Source organism: Mustelus asterias, chromosome 8, assembly GCF_964213995.1.
Source record: "Mustelus asterias chromosome 8, sMusAst1.hap1.1, whole genome shotgun sequence".
Classification (NCBI taxonomy): Eukaryota; Metazoa; Chordata; class Chondrichthyes; order Carcharhiniformes; family Triakidae; genus Mustelus; species Mustelus asterias.
The window spans coordinates 37,231,436-37,250,688 of NC_135808.1; the positions used below are offsets into that span (position 1 = coordinate 37,231,436).

Consider the following 19,253-nt stretch of genomic DNA (forward strand, 5'->3'; position numbering starts at 1 on the left):
CCCAGTAGAGTCATAGTCCAATTATGCACGGAAACAGGCCCTTCGGCCCACCCAGTCCATGCCGATCATGGTGCCCTCCCAGCTAGTCCCAATTGCCCGCATTTGGCCCATATCCCTCTAATCCTTTCCCATCCATGTACTTATCCAAATGCTTTTTAAATGCTGCTATTGTACCTGCCTGAACCACATTATTTGGCAGCTCATTTCATATATGCACCACCCTCTGCGTGAACAAGTTGCCCCTCAGATCCCTTTTAAATCTTTCCCCTCTCACCATAAACCTATACCCTCTAGTTTTCAATTTACCTTCCCTGGGAAAAGGACTATGTGCGTTCATCTTATTTATGTTCCTCGTGATTTTATACAACTCAATAAGGTCACCCCTCATTTTCCTACATTCCAAGGAATAAAGTCCTAGCCTGGGCAACCTTTCTCTATTATCTCAGGCCCACGAGTCCTGGTAACATCCCGTAAGTTTTCTTTGCACTCTTCCTAGTTTATCAATGTCTTTCCTATAACAAGGTGACCAAAACTGTATACAATACTCCAAGTGTGGCCTCACTAATGACATATACACTGTAACATAATGCCTCAACGCCTATACTCAGTGCCCTGACTGATGAAGGCCAGTGTGCTAAATGTCTTCTTCACCGCCTGCTACCTGTGACGCCAGTTTCAATAAATTATGTGCTTGTTCTCCTAGATCCCTCTATTCTTCGACACTCTGCAGGGCTCTACCATTCAATATATAAGGCCTACCCTGGTTTGACTTTCCAAAATGCAACACCTCACACCTATCTGTATTGAAATCCATTTGCCAATCCTTGGCCCACTTCTCTAACTGATCAAGATCCCCCTGTAATTTTGACCACCTTCTTCGCTATCAACAGTACTTCATAATTTAGTATCATCCACAAACTTACCAACCATGCCTAGTATATTCACGACCAAACCATTTATATAAATAATGAATAACAAGGGTACCAACACCGACCCCTGAGGCACACCACTAGTCACAGGCCTCCAGTCCGAGAAGCAACCTTCGACCATCAACCATCACCCTCTGCTGCCTACCATCCAATTAGCCAGCCCTCCCTGGATTGCATGCGATCTAACCTTCCAGACTAGCCTGCCATGTGGGACCTTGTCAAAGGCCTTGCCTTTTTATGATCCTACTTTCTAGCTGTTAAGCTCATAAGTCAACGTGGCTCCAACCTTTTAAGTGTAATAATCTTCAAGCTGCTTTGGATGCATTTATCCCATTTTCTACAGTTAAGCCTTAATCGTTTCAGAATGAGAAACAATGTCTAAAATATTATTGTAAACTATGAACTAGGTGTTCATAACAATATGACTCAATATAATGTTGATACTTGGCATGCCACCTCTGGTGGGCAACTAAGTGTCTGGAATTTTGGCTTGCCATCTGATCTTCAGAACTTGGAAAGGTAGCTCAAGTGAAAATGGTTGAGATTCTTGGATATACATTGATACACAGTCCAAGCCTTGCATGTGTAGAGCAGTACTATTGCTCAAAAGACTTCCAGTTTGTTAGGCAGACTTACTCCTCTTCATTCCCATACTGTGGCCTGAAGTATGCCAAAGGCTACAATTGCTTTGGCAATTCTTATACATATCTCAATGTCAAGAGACAGCTCGAGATAGTTTACTACCAGGATAAGTGAACTTACCGAATACTGACAGGTTCTGGTCATGAATTTAAACCTCGAGCCCAAAATAGTGCTTCCCTGGAGCAGGCTGGTACATTACCTCAATTTTCTTCCTGCTGATTGCAAGGCTGAAGTTGTTGCATGCATTGGAGGACAAATCCACGCTAAATTGCTTATCCAACTGCAAACCAGCAGCTAATGCACAATCATCAGCAAACAGGAAAATGTAACATGCGTCCCTTGGAGACCATGGCCTTTGTCTGGAGTTATCTTAGATTGAGCAACCATATGATGTCTGGGTCATCATCATGGAAGGCATCGGAGAACATTGCAGAGAATAACATCCTGAGCAGTGTTGATGCTCATATACAGCCCTGTTTAACTCCAGTTTGACTGGGAATGGGTCACAAGACCACCATCATCCAGGCCAAATGCACAAACATGCCGTCTTGGAACTGTTGTACCATTGTGATGAATTTCTCAGGACAGCTGAATTTCTCCCCTTCCAAAAGCCCTTACTGCTGACTGTATCAGGCCTTGGTCAGGTCACAAACCTGGTGTAGAGGTCTATGTTTTGTTTGTGGTATTTGCCTTGGAGCTGTCTCAGTGCAAACACCATATCAGTGATTCCTTGATATTTTCTGAAACCACACTGACTTTCTGGCCCAACAGATCCTGTTTGATCGGTTCAGAAGGACTCTGAGGAAATTATTGCTGGTGATGGAGAGGAATGAGATTTCTCTATGATTTTTACAAGGTTGGCAAGTTCCCTTCTCTTTGTGCAGGGGAACAAGAGAAACGTTTTTGCATTCTTGCAGATTATTCCTAGCTCCCACATAGACTGAAAGAGTTTAATGACCTTCTTGAGCAGGTACTGATCTCCAGCCTTGTAGACCTCAGCTGGGAGGGCAATAGCTCCTGTGTTGCTAGACAGGAGTTAATTGCGTTTGACATTTCTAATAGTGCAGGAGGGTCATCAACAGAACAGTTGCTGGCAAATTGTGACAGTATTGATTGCTTCTACATTGATGGATGTCGACCAATTGTGGATGTGGTTACATTGCTGTGTCCATCTTTCTAGAATTTGGACTTTCTCTGCGAGCACTGTTGTCCCATCAGCACGGAGGACTGGTGATGAACCAATAGACTGAGGCTGTAAACAGCTTTCAGATATCATAGAATTTCTCCTAGTCTTTGTAGTCTGCACATCAATGATTCAGACAAGTATCTATTAAACTTTGAATGAAATGAAGCTGACTCTGTCTCGGGTTGTAGCGCCTGCACCTTCTGGCCATCAGCAGTCCTGTGCAGAGACATTTGCTGCTGGACATGCCTCTAACATAGGAGAGGTCACGTCACAGGAATGGGGGAGATACAGAAGGAATTAGGATCCCTCTAGCTCATTCCCCACACTCCAGTTTTATCATGAGGGATATTTTTCTCCCTTTTCAACATTGAGAGGTTAAACCCGATAGGAGCAGGTCTGAACTCTTGTTCATTCCTTTGGATAGATTGGGCCCCCTTCTGGATTGGAAAGAGACCCCTTTGGATGTGGTTGCCATACACCTTTCAGGAGTTTAGCTGCCTTTTGGAAAAATAAGGTATTGTTTTTAGATATTTAAAAATTAAATATCTGAAATATTTGAATATTCTGAACCTGAATATGAAACTAGAATATGTGCAGTGCATAAACCCACTGGAACTGAGACCTTGCTGAAATCGTCAAAAAAGGCCAATAAAAACTATCAAAGGCAGCTGTCAAGTAAATAGGCATTTAAAACACCTGCCTTTAATCTGAAGAAACTGGAGTGTTAGAATATTATTCCTTTTACTCTCTCCATTGACAGAAGCTCTAGGATTGATCAGATTAAGATGAATGATGGATGGTTGTGAAATCCATTATCACAGTCGAGTGCCTGGCATTGCACAGTTTGACAGCCACAGTAGTGTTGTCAATGGACCAGTAATCAGGAGGCCCAAGACAATGTTCTGGGGACCTGGGTTCAAATCCTATCATGGCAATTGGTGAAATTTGAATTCATGAAAATTTGGAATTAAAAGTCTGATGATGACCATGAATCTATTGTCGATTGTTGTGAAACCCATCTGGATCACTGATGTCCTGGAGGGAAGGAATTCTGCCCCCTCTAGGCCAATTAGGGATGGGCAATAAATGCGAGCCCAGCCAACAATGCACATATATCATAAATGAACAAAAAAAAGTGGTTATGGACTCTTTGAACTGGGACTATCAATTCCATTGCTTGTTTTTACAGGGGATGATGCAATTGAATGAAATGTTGTTATAAGGGATAATGTAATTGAAATAATATCAATATAGTAATTGTTTTTTGTCATGAATGAATGTCGTTTTCAGAAAATAAAATCTGCAGCAGACATTTAGAACTTGATTTTTTAAAATCTCAGCATTGGTCCTGGGGTCTGCCCTTTATACACACTGGATAATCTGGGAATTTGGTTTCAGTGCAAAAACATGATTTATTGTTAGTTATAAATTTATACAGAAGAATGATAACACATCAGACAAACAACAACACAATATTTAGCTTACGGCAAACTTTGAATCAATCAAAATAACAAAACATTTGAAAATGACTCGAGATCTTTCCCAGAATATGAAATGAATCTTGGAAAAGTGTAAGGTGAACATATCACACTGTTATTGTATCGAGGTATGATGGGCTGAGGGAACGCAGGTCTGTAGAGACTCACCACTAACTGCTCCAGCATGCTCAAGATAGTCGAACATCTGGACAGCGAAGTACAAACATTACATAGAAACATTGAAACTAGAAGCAGGAGTTGGCCATTCAGCCCTTCAAGCCTGCTTGGCCATTCATTTTGATCATGGCTGAGAACCAAGTTCAATACCCTGATCCCGCCTTCCTCCCCATATCCCTTGATCCCATCAGCCCCAAGAGCTATATCTAATTTCTTCTTGAAATCACAATGTTTTGGGCTCAACTACTTTCCGTGGTTGTGAATTCCACTGATTCATCATTCTTTGAGTGAAGAAATTGCTCCTCACCTCAGTTCTAAAAGGTTTACCCCTTATCCTCAAATTATGACCTCTAGTTCTGGCCTCGCTCACCATTGGGAATACTGTTTTTGCATCTAACCTGTTTAATCCTGTTAGAATTTTATAAGTTTCTATGAGATCCCCTCTCATTCTAAAATCCAATGAATTTAATCCTAACTAAATTAGTATCTCCGTATGAGAGACCTGTCATCCCAGGAATCAGCCTGGTAACCTTTGCTGTAATGTCTCTAGAGCAAGGATATCCTTCCTCAGATAAGAACACCAAAACTGCATTCAATACTCCAGGTGTGGCCTCATCAACGCCCTATAGGTTAGGCCGACAAGGGGTGAGGCCACATTGGATTTGGTACTGGGAAATGAACCGGGCCAAGTGTTAGATTTGGTTGTGGGAAAGCACTTTGGAGATAGTGACCACAATTCGGTGGGGGACTTTAACTTTCCAAATATTGATTGGAACCTTTGTAGGTCAAATAGTTAGGATGGGGCAGTTTTTGTGCAGTGTGTGCAGGAGAGTTTCCTGACACAATATGTGGATAGGCCGACAAGAGGTGAGGCCACATTGGATTTGGCACTGGGAAATGAACCGGGCTAAGTGTTAGATTTGGTTGTTGGAGAGCACTTTGGAGATAGTGACCACATTTCGGTGTCTTTTGTTATTGCAATGAGAGGGATAGGGCCATACGGCAGGGCAAGGTTTACAATTGGGGGAGAGGTAATTATGATGCGATTAGGCAAGAATTAGGGGGCATAAGATGGGAACAGAAACTGTCAGGGAAAGGCACTAATGAAAAGTGGAACTTTTTCAAGGAACAAATACTGGGTGTCCTTGATAGGTATGTCCCTGTCAGGCGGGGAGGAAATGGCCGAGTGCGGGAACCATGGTTTACGAAAGAGGTGGAATGTCTTGTGAAAAGGAAGAGGGAAGCTTATGGAGGGATGAGGAAACAAGGTTCAGATGGCTCGATTGAGGGTTACAAGTTAGCAAGGAATGAGCTGAAAAAGGGGCTTAGGAGAGCGAGGAGGGGACATGAGAAGTCCTTGGCGGGTCTGATCAAGGAAAACCCCAAGGCTTTTTACTCTTATGTGAGGAATAAAAGAATGACCAGGGTGAGGTTAGGGCCGGTCAAGGACAGTAGTGGGAACTTGTGTATGGAGTCAGTAGAGATAGACGAGGTGATGAATGAATACTTTTCTTCAGTGTTCACCAAGGAGAGGGGCCATGTTTACCGGCTAATAGGCTGGAGGAAATAGATGTTCGGAGGGAGGATGTACTGGCAGTTTTGAATAAACTGAAGGTCGATAAGTCCCCTGGGCCTGATGAAATATATCCTAGGATTCTTTGGGAGGCAAGGGATGAGATTGCAGAGCCTTTGGCTTTGATCTTTGGGTCCTCACTGTCCACGGGGATGGTGCCAGAGGACTGGAGAGTGGCGAATGTTGTTCCTCTGTTTAAGAAAGGGAATAGAAATGACCCTGGTAATTATAGACCGGTTAGTCTTACTTCGGTCGTTGGTAAATTGATGGAAAAGGTCCTTAGGGATGGGATTTACGACCATTTAGAAAGATGCAGATTAATTCGGGATAGTCAGCACGGATTCGTGAAGGGCAAGTCGTGCCTCACAAATTTGATTGAATTTTTTGAGGAGGTAACTAAGTGTGCTGATGAAGGTAGGGCAGTTGATGTCATATACATGGATTTTAGTAAGGCATTTGATAAGGTCCCCCATGGTCAGCTTATGATGAAAGTAAGGAGGTGTGGGATAGAGGGAAAGTTGGCCGATTGGATCGGTAACTGGCTATCTGATCGAAGACAGAGGGTGGTGGTGGATGGAAAATTTTCGGACTGGAGGCAGGTTGCTAGTGGAGTGCCACAGGGATCAGTGCTTGGTCCTCTGCTCTTTGTGATTTTTATTAATGACTTAGAGGAGGGGGCTGAAGGGTGGATCAGTAAATTTGCTGATGACACCAAGATTGGTGGAGTAGTGGATGAGGTGGAGGGCTGTTGTAGGCTGCAAAGAGACATAGATAGGATGCAAAGCTGGGCTGAAAAATGGCCAATGGAGTTTAACCCTGATAAATGTGAGGTGATTCATTTTGGTAGGACTAATTTAAATGTGGATTACAGGGTGAAAGGTAGGGTTCTGAAGACTGTGGAGGAACAGAGAGATCTTGGGGTCCATATCCACAGATCTCTAAAGGTTGCCACTCAAGTGGATAGAGCTGTGAAGAAGGCCTATAGTGTGTTAGCTTTTATTGATGTGGAGATGCCGGCGTTGGACTGGGGTAAACACAGTAAGAAGTTTAACAACACCAGGTTAAAGTCCAACAGGTTTATTTGGTAGCAAAAGCCACACAAGCTTTCGAGGCTCTGAGCCCCTTCTTCAGGTGAGTGTATTAACAGGGGGTGGGAGTTTAAGAGCCGTGGGGTTATGCTGCAACTGTACAGGACCTTGGTGAGACCACATTTGGAATATTGTGTGCAGTTCTGGTCACCTCACTACAAGAAGGATGTGGAAGCGCTGGAAAGAGTGCAGAGGAGATTTACCAGGATGCTGCCTGGTTTGGAGGGTAGGTCTTATGAGGAAAGGTTGAGGGAGCTAGGGCTGTTCTCTCTGGAGCGGAGGAGGCTGAGGGGAGACTTAATAGAGGTTTATAAAATGATGAAGGGGATAGATAGAGTGAACGTTCAAAAGCTATTTCCTCGGGTGGATGAAGCTATTACAAGGGGGCATAACTATAGAGTTCGTGGTGGGAGATATAGGAAGGATATCAGAGGTAGGTTCTTTACGCAGAGAGTGGTTGGGGTGTGGAATGGACTGCCTGCAGTGATAGTGGAGTCAGACACTTCAGGAACATTTAAGCGGTTATTGGATAGGCACATGGAGCACACCAGGATGATAAGGAGTGGGATAGCTTGATCTTGGTTTCAGATAAAGCTCGGCACAACATCTTGGGCCGAAGGGCCTGTTCTGTGCTGTACTGTTCTATGTTCTATATACAATTGCAGTAAAACATTTCTATTCCTATACTCAAATCCTCTTGCTATGACAGCCAGCATACCATTTGCCTTCTTTACTGCCCATTGTGCATGTATGCTTACCTTCAGCGACTGATGCACAAGGACATCAAGGTCTCACTGAGTATCTACCTCTCTCAATTTACACCAATTCAAATAATAATCTGCCTTCCTATTATTGCTACCGATGTGGATAATCTCACATTTATCCACATTATACTGCATTTGCCATGCATATGCCCACTCATTCAGCCTGTCCAAATCATGCTGAAGCATCTCTGCATCCTCCTAACAGCTCACCCTTCCACCCAACTTTGTATCATCTGCACTTGGAAATAATATTTAATTTCTTCTTCCAAATCATTAATATATAATGTGAACAGTTGGGGTCTGAAGTGGGGTTTTTCTCTCAGATGCTAAGTGTTGAGCTGAACACAGCTAAATACAAAGACTTGTGAAAGACAGTATGCTGGTTAAAGATGTTTTTTATTGACTGACACATGCCAGGAGAAAGGCAGCCAGACACGTCAACTCCTTTCTGAAGTTTACAATGCAATGGCAAAATGGTTATACAATGGCACCTACCCTGTCATCCTAACTGGATGCTCCAATCCCATTAGTACATTATTTACCTTGGCCAATTGCATCCTACCTTCTAGCAGAATTAGGAATTCATTGATCTATAGGACCTAGATGTTCCTACCCACTGTTACTAAGCAACCTCACTTATGTAATTCCGTAAGTTTAAAAGTTGCTTTCTTACCGTAAGCCACAGAGTTGAAAAGTAGATGTTTCCACTATCTCGTTCTGCCATATTATCAGTAGGAATTGAATACTTGATATACATTGTGAATACTTCTATTTATTTTCTAAAGTATAAGAATTTGCACTCTCCATGACTTTCTTCTGATAATGTTACTGTATTCTGTGGCTTATTGTTCCCAAAGAATGTGCCCTGATTTAACTCTCTTCCCATCATGCTCCAGGGCAGTTTGATTTTGGCCAAGGTGCACAATACATTCAAAAATACTTGTTTAAATCTAAAATATATGTTTAATTACATCACGAGACTGGCTCCTCCCCAATGTGAATGCATCAGTGTCAAAGGGTTAATGCATGTGAGAATGATTTGTCGCACTCCTTGCAAGTGAGAGTGGTTTCTTACATGTGTGGCTGCGAAGTGTATGTGGACATTTGATGACTGCAAGAATGATTTGTTGCACATCTCACACTTGAAAGGCTTCTGAACAATGTGTTTTCAGCAGTATTTTTTGAGGACTGTTGTGAATACTTGGTCAGAAACTTAACATTTGAATGGCTTCTGTCTGGTGTGAACATATTGGTGCTTGAGGAAAGTTGATGACCGAGAGAATGATTTCTTGCACAGCTCGCACTTAAATTGTTTCTCTTCCATGTGGCTGTTTAATAGATGCACCTTGTATGTTAGGAGAATTTAAAAGACTGTGGATCTCTCCATCAGCTTCCAACCAGTAGAAATGAGTCAGTGGTTCATGAGGCTGAATGAATGATTGAAGCTCTCACCATACTTGGAGCCCACTCACACTTCTTCCCAGTCTAACCCTGACTGATTGCCCACAGCCTAACCTTCAGAAAGGTTGGTTCTGATGGAAGATTCCACATGACTGACTAGTTTCTGTGTTGAGCAATGCTATGAAGGGACTGGATGTCTTCCCACAGTTGTGCAGTTGTTCCTTGGGTGATGGTCAGGGTCTATCTGTGATGACTATCCTCTCAGTCTTCTCTGGTGTAGTCAGGTGCAATTCTTCTGTGAAACAGGAAAAGGAAACATGATTTCCTCCATTGCGTTCTCCATTGCTAAAGGGGCTTACTCCTTAGTTAGAAACTATTCCAGGCTGAGTGCTAGTCTCTTAATCCTGTGTACAGGATCAGATACAAATCCTTTTTGCTTGCTCTACTGTCACACGCTCTCTGAATCGATCAGGGACACTGGATAGTGACCAGAAACAGACAACAGGGCTATTTTCTTTCCTCTGCCCAGAGTCCCATCTTCCCAAGCACCATGAGGGCAATGCAAAAGACAGTCGGGCAGAGTGCAAACTGGGCTATCAATTCACTATGATCTCGGGTTGTACAGTTAAAGACTTGTTTTAGCCTGAGAGAATGTGTTTAAAATAAAAAACACTCAGGAGAAATGTTAATTCAATAGAGATTCCATCCCTCATTTTCCCAATTATTTGCAGGAAGTGCTGGACGCGAAGGAAAATAATGCTTCAATGTCATAGATTGAAGGGTTCTGGTTTATCCTGGGAAATTAGATGCACTGCACACAGAGATATACAGCAGGCCCAACTCGACTATGCTGATCAGGTTTCCTAAACTGAACTAGTCCCATTTGCCTGCGTTTGGGCAAATTCCTCGAACCCTTTCCCATCTGTATACTTGTCCAAATGTATTTTAACTGATGTCATTGTACTGACCTCGACCACCTCCTCTGGCAGCTCATTCTATATATGCACCACCCTCTGTGTGAAAAGGTTGCCCTCAGATTCCTTTTAAATCTTTCCTCTCTCACTCAGACTGCACACCTCGAATTCAGACACAGCACTGGGCAAAACTATCAAATCCAAGCCCAGGATTTTGGGAAAAGCCGAGGCCTTCAGATAAACTCGTTAAAGAAGACTCGTTAAAGAGAAGGTTTGAACATATTGGTATGTACGCCCCTCCAGATAATTACACCTCACCTTCTCAGATTCAGTAATGACCCATCAACAAAACTCAGCCTGTAAATCGGAAGGGAAATGTTTGCAATAAACACACTCAATATCCAACACACAGCTCCAATCAAACAGCTCAATGCTCTGATGGTTATGTCACCCAAGCAAGAGGAAAGGCAGCACCAGCACAGACCACAAAGGACATATTAATCATTCTGTCACTCACCTGATGAATGAGCAGCGCTCCGAAAGCTCGTGATTCCAAATAAACCTGTTAGACTTTAACCTGGTGTTGTGAGACTTCTTTCCAAAATTTGCTGAATCTCTATCAGATTTATAGCATTCACAAGGTTTTGCCCCATTGATTTATTATTGTCACATGTATTAGTATACAGTGAAAAGTATTGTTTTTTGCACGCTTTACAGACAAAGCATACCATACATAGAGAAGGAAAGGAGAGAATGTAGTGTTACAGTCTTAGCTAGGGTGTTGGGAAAGATCAACTTAATGCAAGATTGGTCCATTCAAAAGTCTGATGGCAGCAGAAGAAGCTGTTCTTCAGTCGATTGGTATGTGTCCGCAGATTTTTTTATCCTGACGGGAGAAGGTGAAAGAGAGTATGTCAGGGGTGTGTGGGGTCCTTGATTATGCTGGCTGCTTTCCTGAGTCAGCAAGAAGTGTAGACAGTCAATGGATAGGAGGCTGATTTGAGTGATGGGCTGCCTTCATTCACAACCCTTTGTAGTTTATTGCGTTTTTGATCAGAGCAGGAGCCATACCAAGCTGTGATACAACCGGAAAGAATGCTTTCTATGGTGCATCTGTAGAAGTTGGTGATGGTTGTAGTGATTGGGTTGTCACCCAATCTTCCCAGGAAAGCTCAGTGTTAGTTTTAGTGAGGTTTTTGGGATTGTTTTCAAATCCCTCCATGGCCTCTCCCCTCCCTATCCCTGTAATCTCTTCCACCCCTCAGTACTGCACAAAAGTGTCAGCCAGGATTTTTTTTGTCCTCAAGTGGGACTTGAACGCACAACCTCTGACTCAGAGAACAAGGTTTTGGCTTCAAGTCCAATGCTAGATGCATTATTCCAGCTATGTGGATTTAAGTTGTTGTCACATGAAATTCCTCAAATTCTGGGCTCCCTGTACAAACCCCACCATCATTTATTGAAACACAAACATGTTGTAAAATGAGTGAAGAAATTATCCTTGATTTGAGTTGATTTATTATTGTCACATGTATTCGTATACAGGGAAAAGTATTGTTTCTTGTAAGCTCTACAGACAAAGCATACCATTCGGAGAGAAGGAAACGAGAGAAGGCAGAATGCAGTGTTACAGTCATAGCTACGGTGTAGAGGAAGATCAACTTAATGTGAGGTAGGTCCATTCAAAAGTCTGATGGCAGCAGGGAAGAAGCTGTTCTTGAATCGGTTGGGACATGACCTCAGACCTGTAGATGTTTACACACTGCATTGATCATGAAATCAATCAGATCACAATGTACCAACCTTAAATAAAACTGCTTCAGTTGGTCATACACAATTTTTCAAAAAAGGTTGTTTTAGTGAAACTCCTTGACAAATATGCAACAACCACAAATGCAAGGTTGTGATCGAGAATTTACACTAGTTTGTGTTGGTTTTGTCAGCGTAATCCGGCTGAAATTGATCTTATCTAATTTACATTTAAAATTCCTGATATAAGTGCAAATTGAACTTTTGTGATGTTGAATACTGATTTGTAAACACCACCCAGGAAGCTGGAACCAACCACAGAAATGACCGTGACTCAAGATGGGAATAATGAGAGTGGCGAGTTTCTGCCAAGTGCGCCTATTTGAGGCAGCTTTTCAAATTACACTCAGGATATTTGGGTGTTTGGACACTACCTTCGGGCTGTGATATCCAGGTAGAGGAGAATGAACCAGAACGTCCCGGGAGAGGAAAGTGGACTGGAACATCTGAGGAGAGGAAAGTTCACTGGGACATCTCAGGAGAGGTGAATGGACCGGGACATCCCAGGAGAATAACAGAAGGGCTGAATGAATCTCAGAAATCGGAGCTGAGGGAAGCTGAACCTCCAGAGCAGGTGACCCTGGGCAGGGTGCGTCCGTAAGATATCAAACCATGGGGCATCTACTCACAAGATGAGCACATCGAGGCACTTCGAGGGGGATCTGCACACTGAGGTAATATGGGCTGAAGTTAGAAATAGGAAAGGAGCGGTCACGTTGTTAGGAGTTTACTATAGACCCCCAAATAGTAATAGAGATGTGGAGGAAGAAATTGCTAAGCAGATTATGGATATGTGTGGGGGTCACAGGGTAGTTGTCATGGGGGACTTTAACTTTCCAAATATTGATTGGAACCTTTGTAGGTCAAATCGTTCGGATGGGGCAGTTTTTGTGCAGTGTGTGCAGGAGGGTTTCCTGACACAATATGTGGATAGGCCGACAAGAGGTGAGGCCACATTGGATTTGGTACTGGGAAATGAACCGGGCCAAGTGTTAGATTTGGTTGTGGGAGAGCACTTTGGAGATAGTGACCACAATTCGGTGTCTTTTGTTATTGCAATGGAGAGGGATAGGGCCATACGGCAGGGCAAGGTTTACAATTGGGGGAGAGGTAATTATGATGCGATTAGGCAAGAATTAGGGGGCATAAGATGGGAACAGAAACTGTCAGGGAAAGGCACTAATGAAAAGTGGAACTTTTTCAAGGAACAAATACTGGGTGTCCTTGATAGGTATGTCCCTGTCAGGCAGGGAGAAAATGGCCGAGTGAGGGAACCATGGTTCACGAAAGAGGTGGAATGTCGTGTGAAAAGGAAGAGGGAAGCTTATGTAGGGATGAGGAAACAAGGTTCAGATGGCTCGATTGAGGGTGACAAGTTAGTAAGGAATGAGCTGAAAAAGGGGCTTAGGAGATCTAGGAGCGGACATGAGAAGTCCTTGGCGGGTTGGATCAAGGAAAACCCCAAGGCTTTTTACTCTTATGTGAGGAATAAAAGAATGACCAGGGTGAGGTTAGGGCCGGTCAAGGACAGTAGTGGGAACTTGTGTATGGAGTCAGTAGAGATAGGCGAGGTGATGAATGAATACTTTTCTTCAGTGTTCACCAAGGAGAGGGGCCATGTTTTTGAGGAAGAGAAGGTGTTACAGGCTCATAGGCTGGAGGAAATAGATGTTCGGAGGGAGGATGTACTGGCAGTTTTGAATAAACTGAAGGTCGATAAGTCCCCTGGGCCTGATGAAATATATCCTAGGATTCTTTGGGAGGCAAGGGATGAGATTGCAGAGCCTTTGGCTTTGATCTTTGGGTCCTCACTGTCCACGGGGATGGTGCCAGCGGACTGGAGAGTGCCGAATGTTGTTCCTCTGTTTAAGAAAGGGAATAGAAATGACCCTGGTAATTATAGACCGGTTAGTCTTACTTCGGTCGTTGGTAAATTGATGGAAAAGGTCCTTCGGGATGGGATTTACGACCATTTAGAAAGATGCGGATTAATCCGGGATAGTCAGCACGGATTCGTGAAGGGCAAGTCGTGCCTCACAAATTTGATTGAATTTTTTGAGGAGGTAACTAAGTGTGTTGATGAAGGTAGGGCAGTTGATGTCATATACATGGATTTTAGTAAGGCGTTTGATAAGGTCCCCCATAGTCGGCTTATGATGAAAGTAAGGAGGTGTGGGATGGAGGGAAAGTTGGCCAATTGGATAGGTAACTGGCTATCTGATCGAAGACAGAGGATGGTGGTGGATGGAAAATTTTTGGACTGGAGGCAGGTTGCTAGCGGAGTGCCACAGGGATCAGTGCTTGGTCCTCTGCTCTTTGTGATTTTTATTAATGACTTAGAGGAGGGGGCTGAAGGGTGGATCAGTAAATTTGCTGATGACACCAAGATTGGTGGAGTCGTGGATGAGGTGGAGGGCTGTTGTAGATTGCAAAGAGACATAGATAGGATGCAAAGCTGGGCTGAAAAATGGCAAATGGAGTTTAACCCTGATAAATGTGACGTGATTCATTTTGGTAGGACTAATTTAAATGTGGATTACAGGGTCAAAGGTAGGTTTCTGAAGACTGTGGAGGAACAGAGATATCTTGGGGTCCATATCCACAGATCTCTAAAGGTTGCCATTCAAATGGATAGAGCTGTGAAGAAGGCCTATAGTGTGTTAGCTTTTATTAACAGGGGGTTGGAGTTTAAGAGCCGTGGGGTTATGCTGCAACTGTACAGGACCTTGGTGAGACCATATTTGGAATATTGTGCGCAGTTCTGATCACCTTACTATAAGAAGGATGTGGAAGCACTGGAAAGAGTGCAGAGGAGATTTACCAGGATGCTGCCTGGTTTGGAGGGTAGGTCTTATGAGGAAAGGTTGAGGGAGCTCGGGCTGTTCTCCCTGGAGCGGAGGAGGCTGAGGGGTGACTTAATAGAGGTTTATAAAATGATGAAGGGGATTGATAGAGTGAACGTTCAAAGACTATTTCCTCGGGTGGATGGAGCTATTACAAGGGGGCATAACTATAGGGTTCGTGGTGGGAGATATAGGAAGGATATCAGAGGTAGGTTCTTTACGCAGAGTGGTTGGGGTGTGGAATGGACTGCTTGCAGTGATAGTGGAGTCAGACACTTTAGGAACATTTAAGCGGTTATTGGATAGGCACATGGAGCACACCAGGATGATAGGGAGTGAGATAGCTTGATCTTGGTTTCAGATAAAGCTCGGCACAACATTGTGGGCCGAAGGGCCTGTTCTGTGCTGTACTGTTCTATGTTCTACTCCCTGAGTCACGTAGTCACTCTCCCAGGAATAGAGGCACTCCCCGATCACTGGATCAATTTCCTCTCTCACTCCTGTGCCCCGCTGATGTGCTGATCCCACCACTGCACATCATCACTGCCTTGAACGCTGCAGGACTCCCTCTTCTGACCTGCTGTCAAACACATCCGCAGTTACACATCCCACATTGATGTTGTCAGTTTGAAACCCTCCGAGGGTGAAGAGTGCTATCGCCACATTAGAAATCTCTGTCAAACATTTACCAGGGGAACTGAGACAGCAGCTGCAATAAGTAAGGTTTTAATCCAGTGGTTCCCAAAGGGTGCGGCGTGCCACGCTGGTGTGGCGAGAGAGGATGGCAAGTGTGGCGGGAAGATTCAAGGACAATCAAAGAAACATTTAAACATGGTTTAAACAAGCATTGTTTTATACAATGATCATATTATAAAGTAGTTGTGTTCTATGTTATGAATCAAGCACTGCTAGGAGTTGTTTTTTTGTTTTTAAATGTATTTCTTATCAATAAACAATTTGGTGTGGCGCGAGCAAATTTTTATTCCAAAAGTGCGGCACAATGAAAAAAGTTTGGGAACCACTGTTTTAATCAGATGCTAATCACATTTCTGCACATCATCACTGCCTTGGATTCTGTGGGTCTTTCTCTTCTGATCTGCTGTCAAACACATCAGAGGCTACACATCCCACACTGATGTCAGTTTGAAAGCCTCCGAGGATGAAGAATGTTATTCCCACACTAGAAATCTCTGTCAAACATTTACTTGGGAACTGAGACAGCAGCTGCAATAAGTGAGGTTTTAATCAGATGGGATAATGACAAGTTTAAATCCCCACCTGATCTGCTGCTCAAAGTCGCCTCCGTTTCACCGGTCAGTTTCCCAAGCTTCAGGAGACTCATGTTACTTCAGAAATATTTGTATTGGCTGTGAGAGACATCAATCAGAGAGCCCGCCCATTCTCTCCTCTTCCTCTTTCACAGCTGCTTCACTTCCTGTAGGGACTGAAAACCAAGTGAGGAGATGGTGAGTGAAGGAGCAGAATTTATAATAATTACATTGCATAATATCCACACTAATGTTCAGGCAGTCTGACTATCCTGTGGGGAATCAGGTGTGGAAATGCTCCTTATGCTGTGTGAGAAGATCCAGCTGAGAGACCTGTTTACTCGGTGCTTTGTGCTGAGCTGTTTGATTGGAGCTGTGTGTTGGATATTGAGTGTGTTTATTGGAAGCATTTCCCTTCTGATTTACAGGCTGAGTTTCGTTGATAGGTCATTACTAAATATGAGAAGGTGAGGTGTAATTATTTATTGAAATGTCTTTTAATATCTTCTTTAAAGATTTTACCTGAAGGCCTCGGCCTTTCCCAAAAACCTGGGCTTGGATTTTTGAGTTTTGCCCAGTGCTGTGTCTGATCGCTGAATTTGGGATGTGCTGTTTGAGTGAGTGCAGTGTATCTGATTTCCCAGGATAAACCAGAACCCTGTAATCCGCTACACTGAAGGAATATTAGCTTCCAGCACTTCCTGCCCAGTGCGATTTCTTCAAATAATTTGGGAAAAGGGGGTGAAATTCCAAAATCTCCATTGAATTTACCACACATTTAAAAGGTAAAATTGGTCATTGTAAACACAACATGAGCTCATAATGAGTTGATAACTTGTTTTACACTCCTCCACATTGTTTTTTCCATTGCGCTCACAATGCCTGGAAAGATGGGGACGAGGTGGAGGAAAGAGTGCAGCCAGGTTTTCTGCTCCTAGTCGCTATCCAATGTCCCTGCTGGAAATAGTGTGTGACACTCAAGTGAAGAAAAAGAAAGGACTTGCATCTGATCTCCACACCGGGGAATAATAGATTGGCACTCACTGTGTAACAGTCTCTAACTGATGAGTCAGTCCCTTCAGCAAAGGAGAGGCAATTGAAGGAAATCCTGTTTCCTTTTTCTGTTTTACAGAAGGATTGCACCATATCACATCAGTGAATACAGAGAGGATAGTCACTACAGATAGATCTTGACCATCACTCAAGGAACAAATGTACAACTGTGGGAAGACACCCAGTCTCTTCATAGCACTGCTTAACACAGAGAAGGTTAGGCAGTGAAACCCTAATCTGGAAATTGGTTGGTTGGTGGAGCTTTGACATGTCCTCGGATCTGAAACTGGTCAATGGTGTGGAACCTTCCATCAGAACCAATCATTCTGAAGATTCAGCTGTGGGTGATCGATCAATGTGAAGCTGAGATGAAGCGTAAGTGTGGTCAGAGCTTCAATCATTCATCAAGCCTCATGAACCACTGACTCATTCCTAAACGTGAGAGGCTGTTCAAGTGTGTGGAGTGTGTTGGAGACTCTGCAGAACCATAAGATCTTCTAAGGTGCATTTGTTACAACTACTGTTACCACAAGGGCAGCCACATGGAAAGGAAACGATACAAGTGTGATGTTTGTGATAAAGGTTTTGTGAATTCTACAATGCTGCTAAGGCACCAGGTGATTCACACGGGGGAGAAACCCTTCACATGCAAGGTGTGTAACAAATCATTCTCGGAGTCATCGACCGTTCGTAAACACCAACGCGTTCACACAGGGGAGAAACCATTTATATGCGACGTGTGTGACAAATCATTCTCTCAGTTGTCAAACCTCCGCAGACACCGACACACTCACACTGGGGAAAAACCCTTCACGTGTGAGGAGTGTCACAAATCATTCTCGCGGTCTGCGCACCTCCACAGACACCGACGCACTCACACAGGGGAGAAGCCCTTCATGTGTGAGGTGTGTAAAAAATCATTCTCGTTGTTGTCAAACCTCCACGTACACCAGCGCATTCATACAGGGGAGAAAGCTTTCACGTGCAATGTGTGTGACAAATCATTCTCGAAGTCATCGAACCTCCGTGTCCACCAACGCATTCACACAGGGGAGAAAGCATTCACATGCGAAGTGTGTGACAGATCATTCTCACAGTTATCTCACCTCCGTAAACACCAAAGTGTTCACAAAAGGGAGAAACCGTTTTCATGCGAGGTATGTGACAAATTATCCTTGGGCTCATTTGCTTCTTTTGTATACTGACATATTCACATGTATGGTATGTAGCAAATAATTCACTGAGTGACCTTCTCCCTGCACACAGCAACATTAATACAGGAGACAAACTATATGTATGGTATTTAACAAATCATTCTCGGACTAATGAGCCCTCTGCACACTGGGGCGGAACCATTCATATGTGAGATGTACACATCATTTTCACGGTCATCAAACCACCACAGGCAAGAGGACAGTCACACTGCGGTTCACCTACTTCCCTTACACTGAGAGTTTTCTGTGTTGTTTACCCTCCAGTGCTCACACAAGTCAGCTGTCCTTCCAAAGCATTGTCTGTCTCAGCAGTGTCTGTCTCCAACCTCTCCCACGATCAGTCCAATTGTTTCAAGGTCAGTTTAACCTTCGACCAGGTCACCAGACCAAAAGAAGACATCAGTATGTATAGAAGCTGCTGCTTATGTACAAGTTTGCCTATGATAGACAAGTCGGCAATAACTGATTATTAAATATGTATATGTTAATTTCTGAAACTTTAAATCCTAGTATTTGCGTCGAAAATACAGAAAGACCACAAGATTTTGTAAAACTAAATTGATGACGTTTTGTAAAATGCAGTTGTCTTGGAGATGGCTCTGACTGTGTCATTGATCTCTAATCAGAATTCCCCTGGGTGCAAGCCAAAAGCTGTCTCCAGCACTCAGAAAATGTGTCACAAGACATCACGGGAAAGTCTGGACCATGATACATTTTTAATTTTAATTTTTAGGTAAAGCTGACCCATAACGCCCAGGAGCACCCGTTGACTGAAGGGCAGGTTCTGTACATCAAGGAGCTGACAGAGCAGGAGGCGTTCACAAGGAAGCTTCTCTCCAACCCCACGATAACCAATGGCGGATCAGATATGGGGATGAGCAAAGGTGATGTCAGCAGCTGAGTGTTTAAACCAT

At 43.5% G+C, this 19,253-nt stretch overlaps 1 protein-coding gene across 1 annotated transcript in view; it reads left to right on the forward strand.

Moving 5' to 3' along the window:
• Positions 1-19,253, forward strand: part of LOC144497557 (uncharacterized) — a 52,639-nt gene that overhangs the window by 23,069 nt on the left and 10,317 nt on the right. The window contains exon 8 of the mRNA XM_078218981.1: positions 19,073-19,223. Coding sequence (XP_078075107.1) covers positions 19,073-19,223 — 151 coding nt within the window. The remainder of the gene's footprint in view (positions 1-19,072; positions 19,224-19,253) is intronic.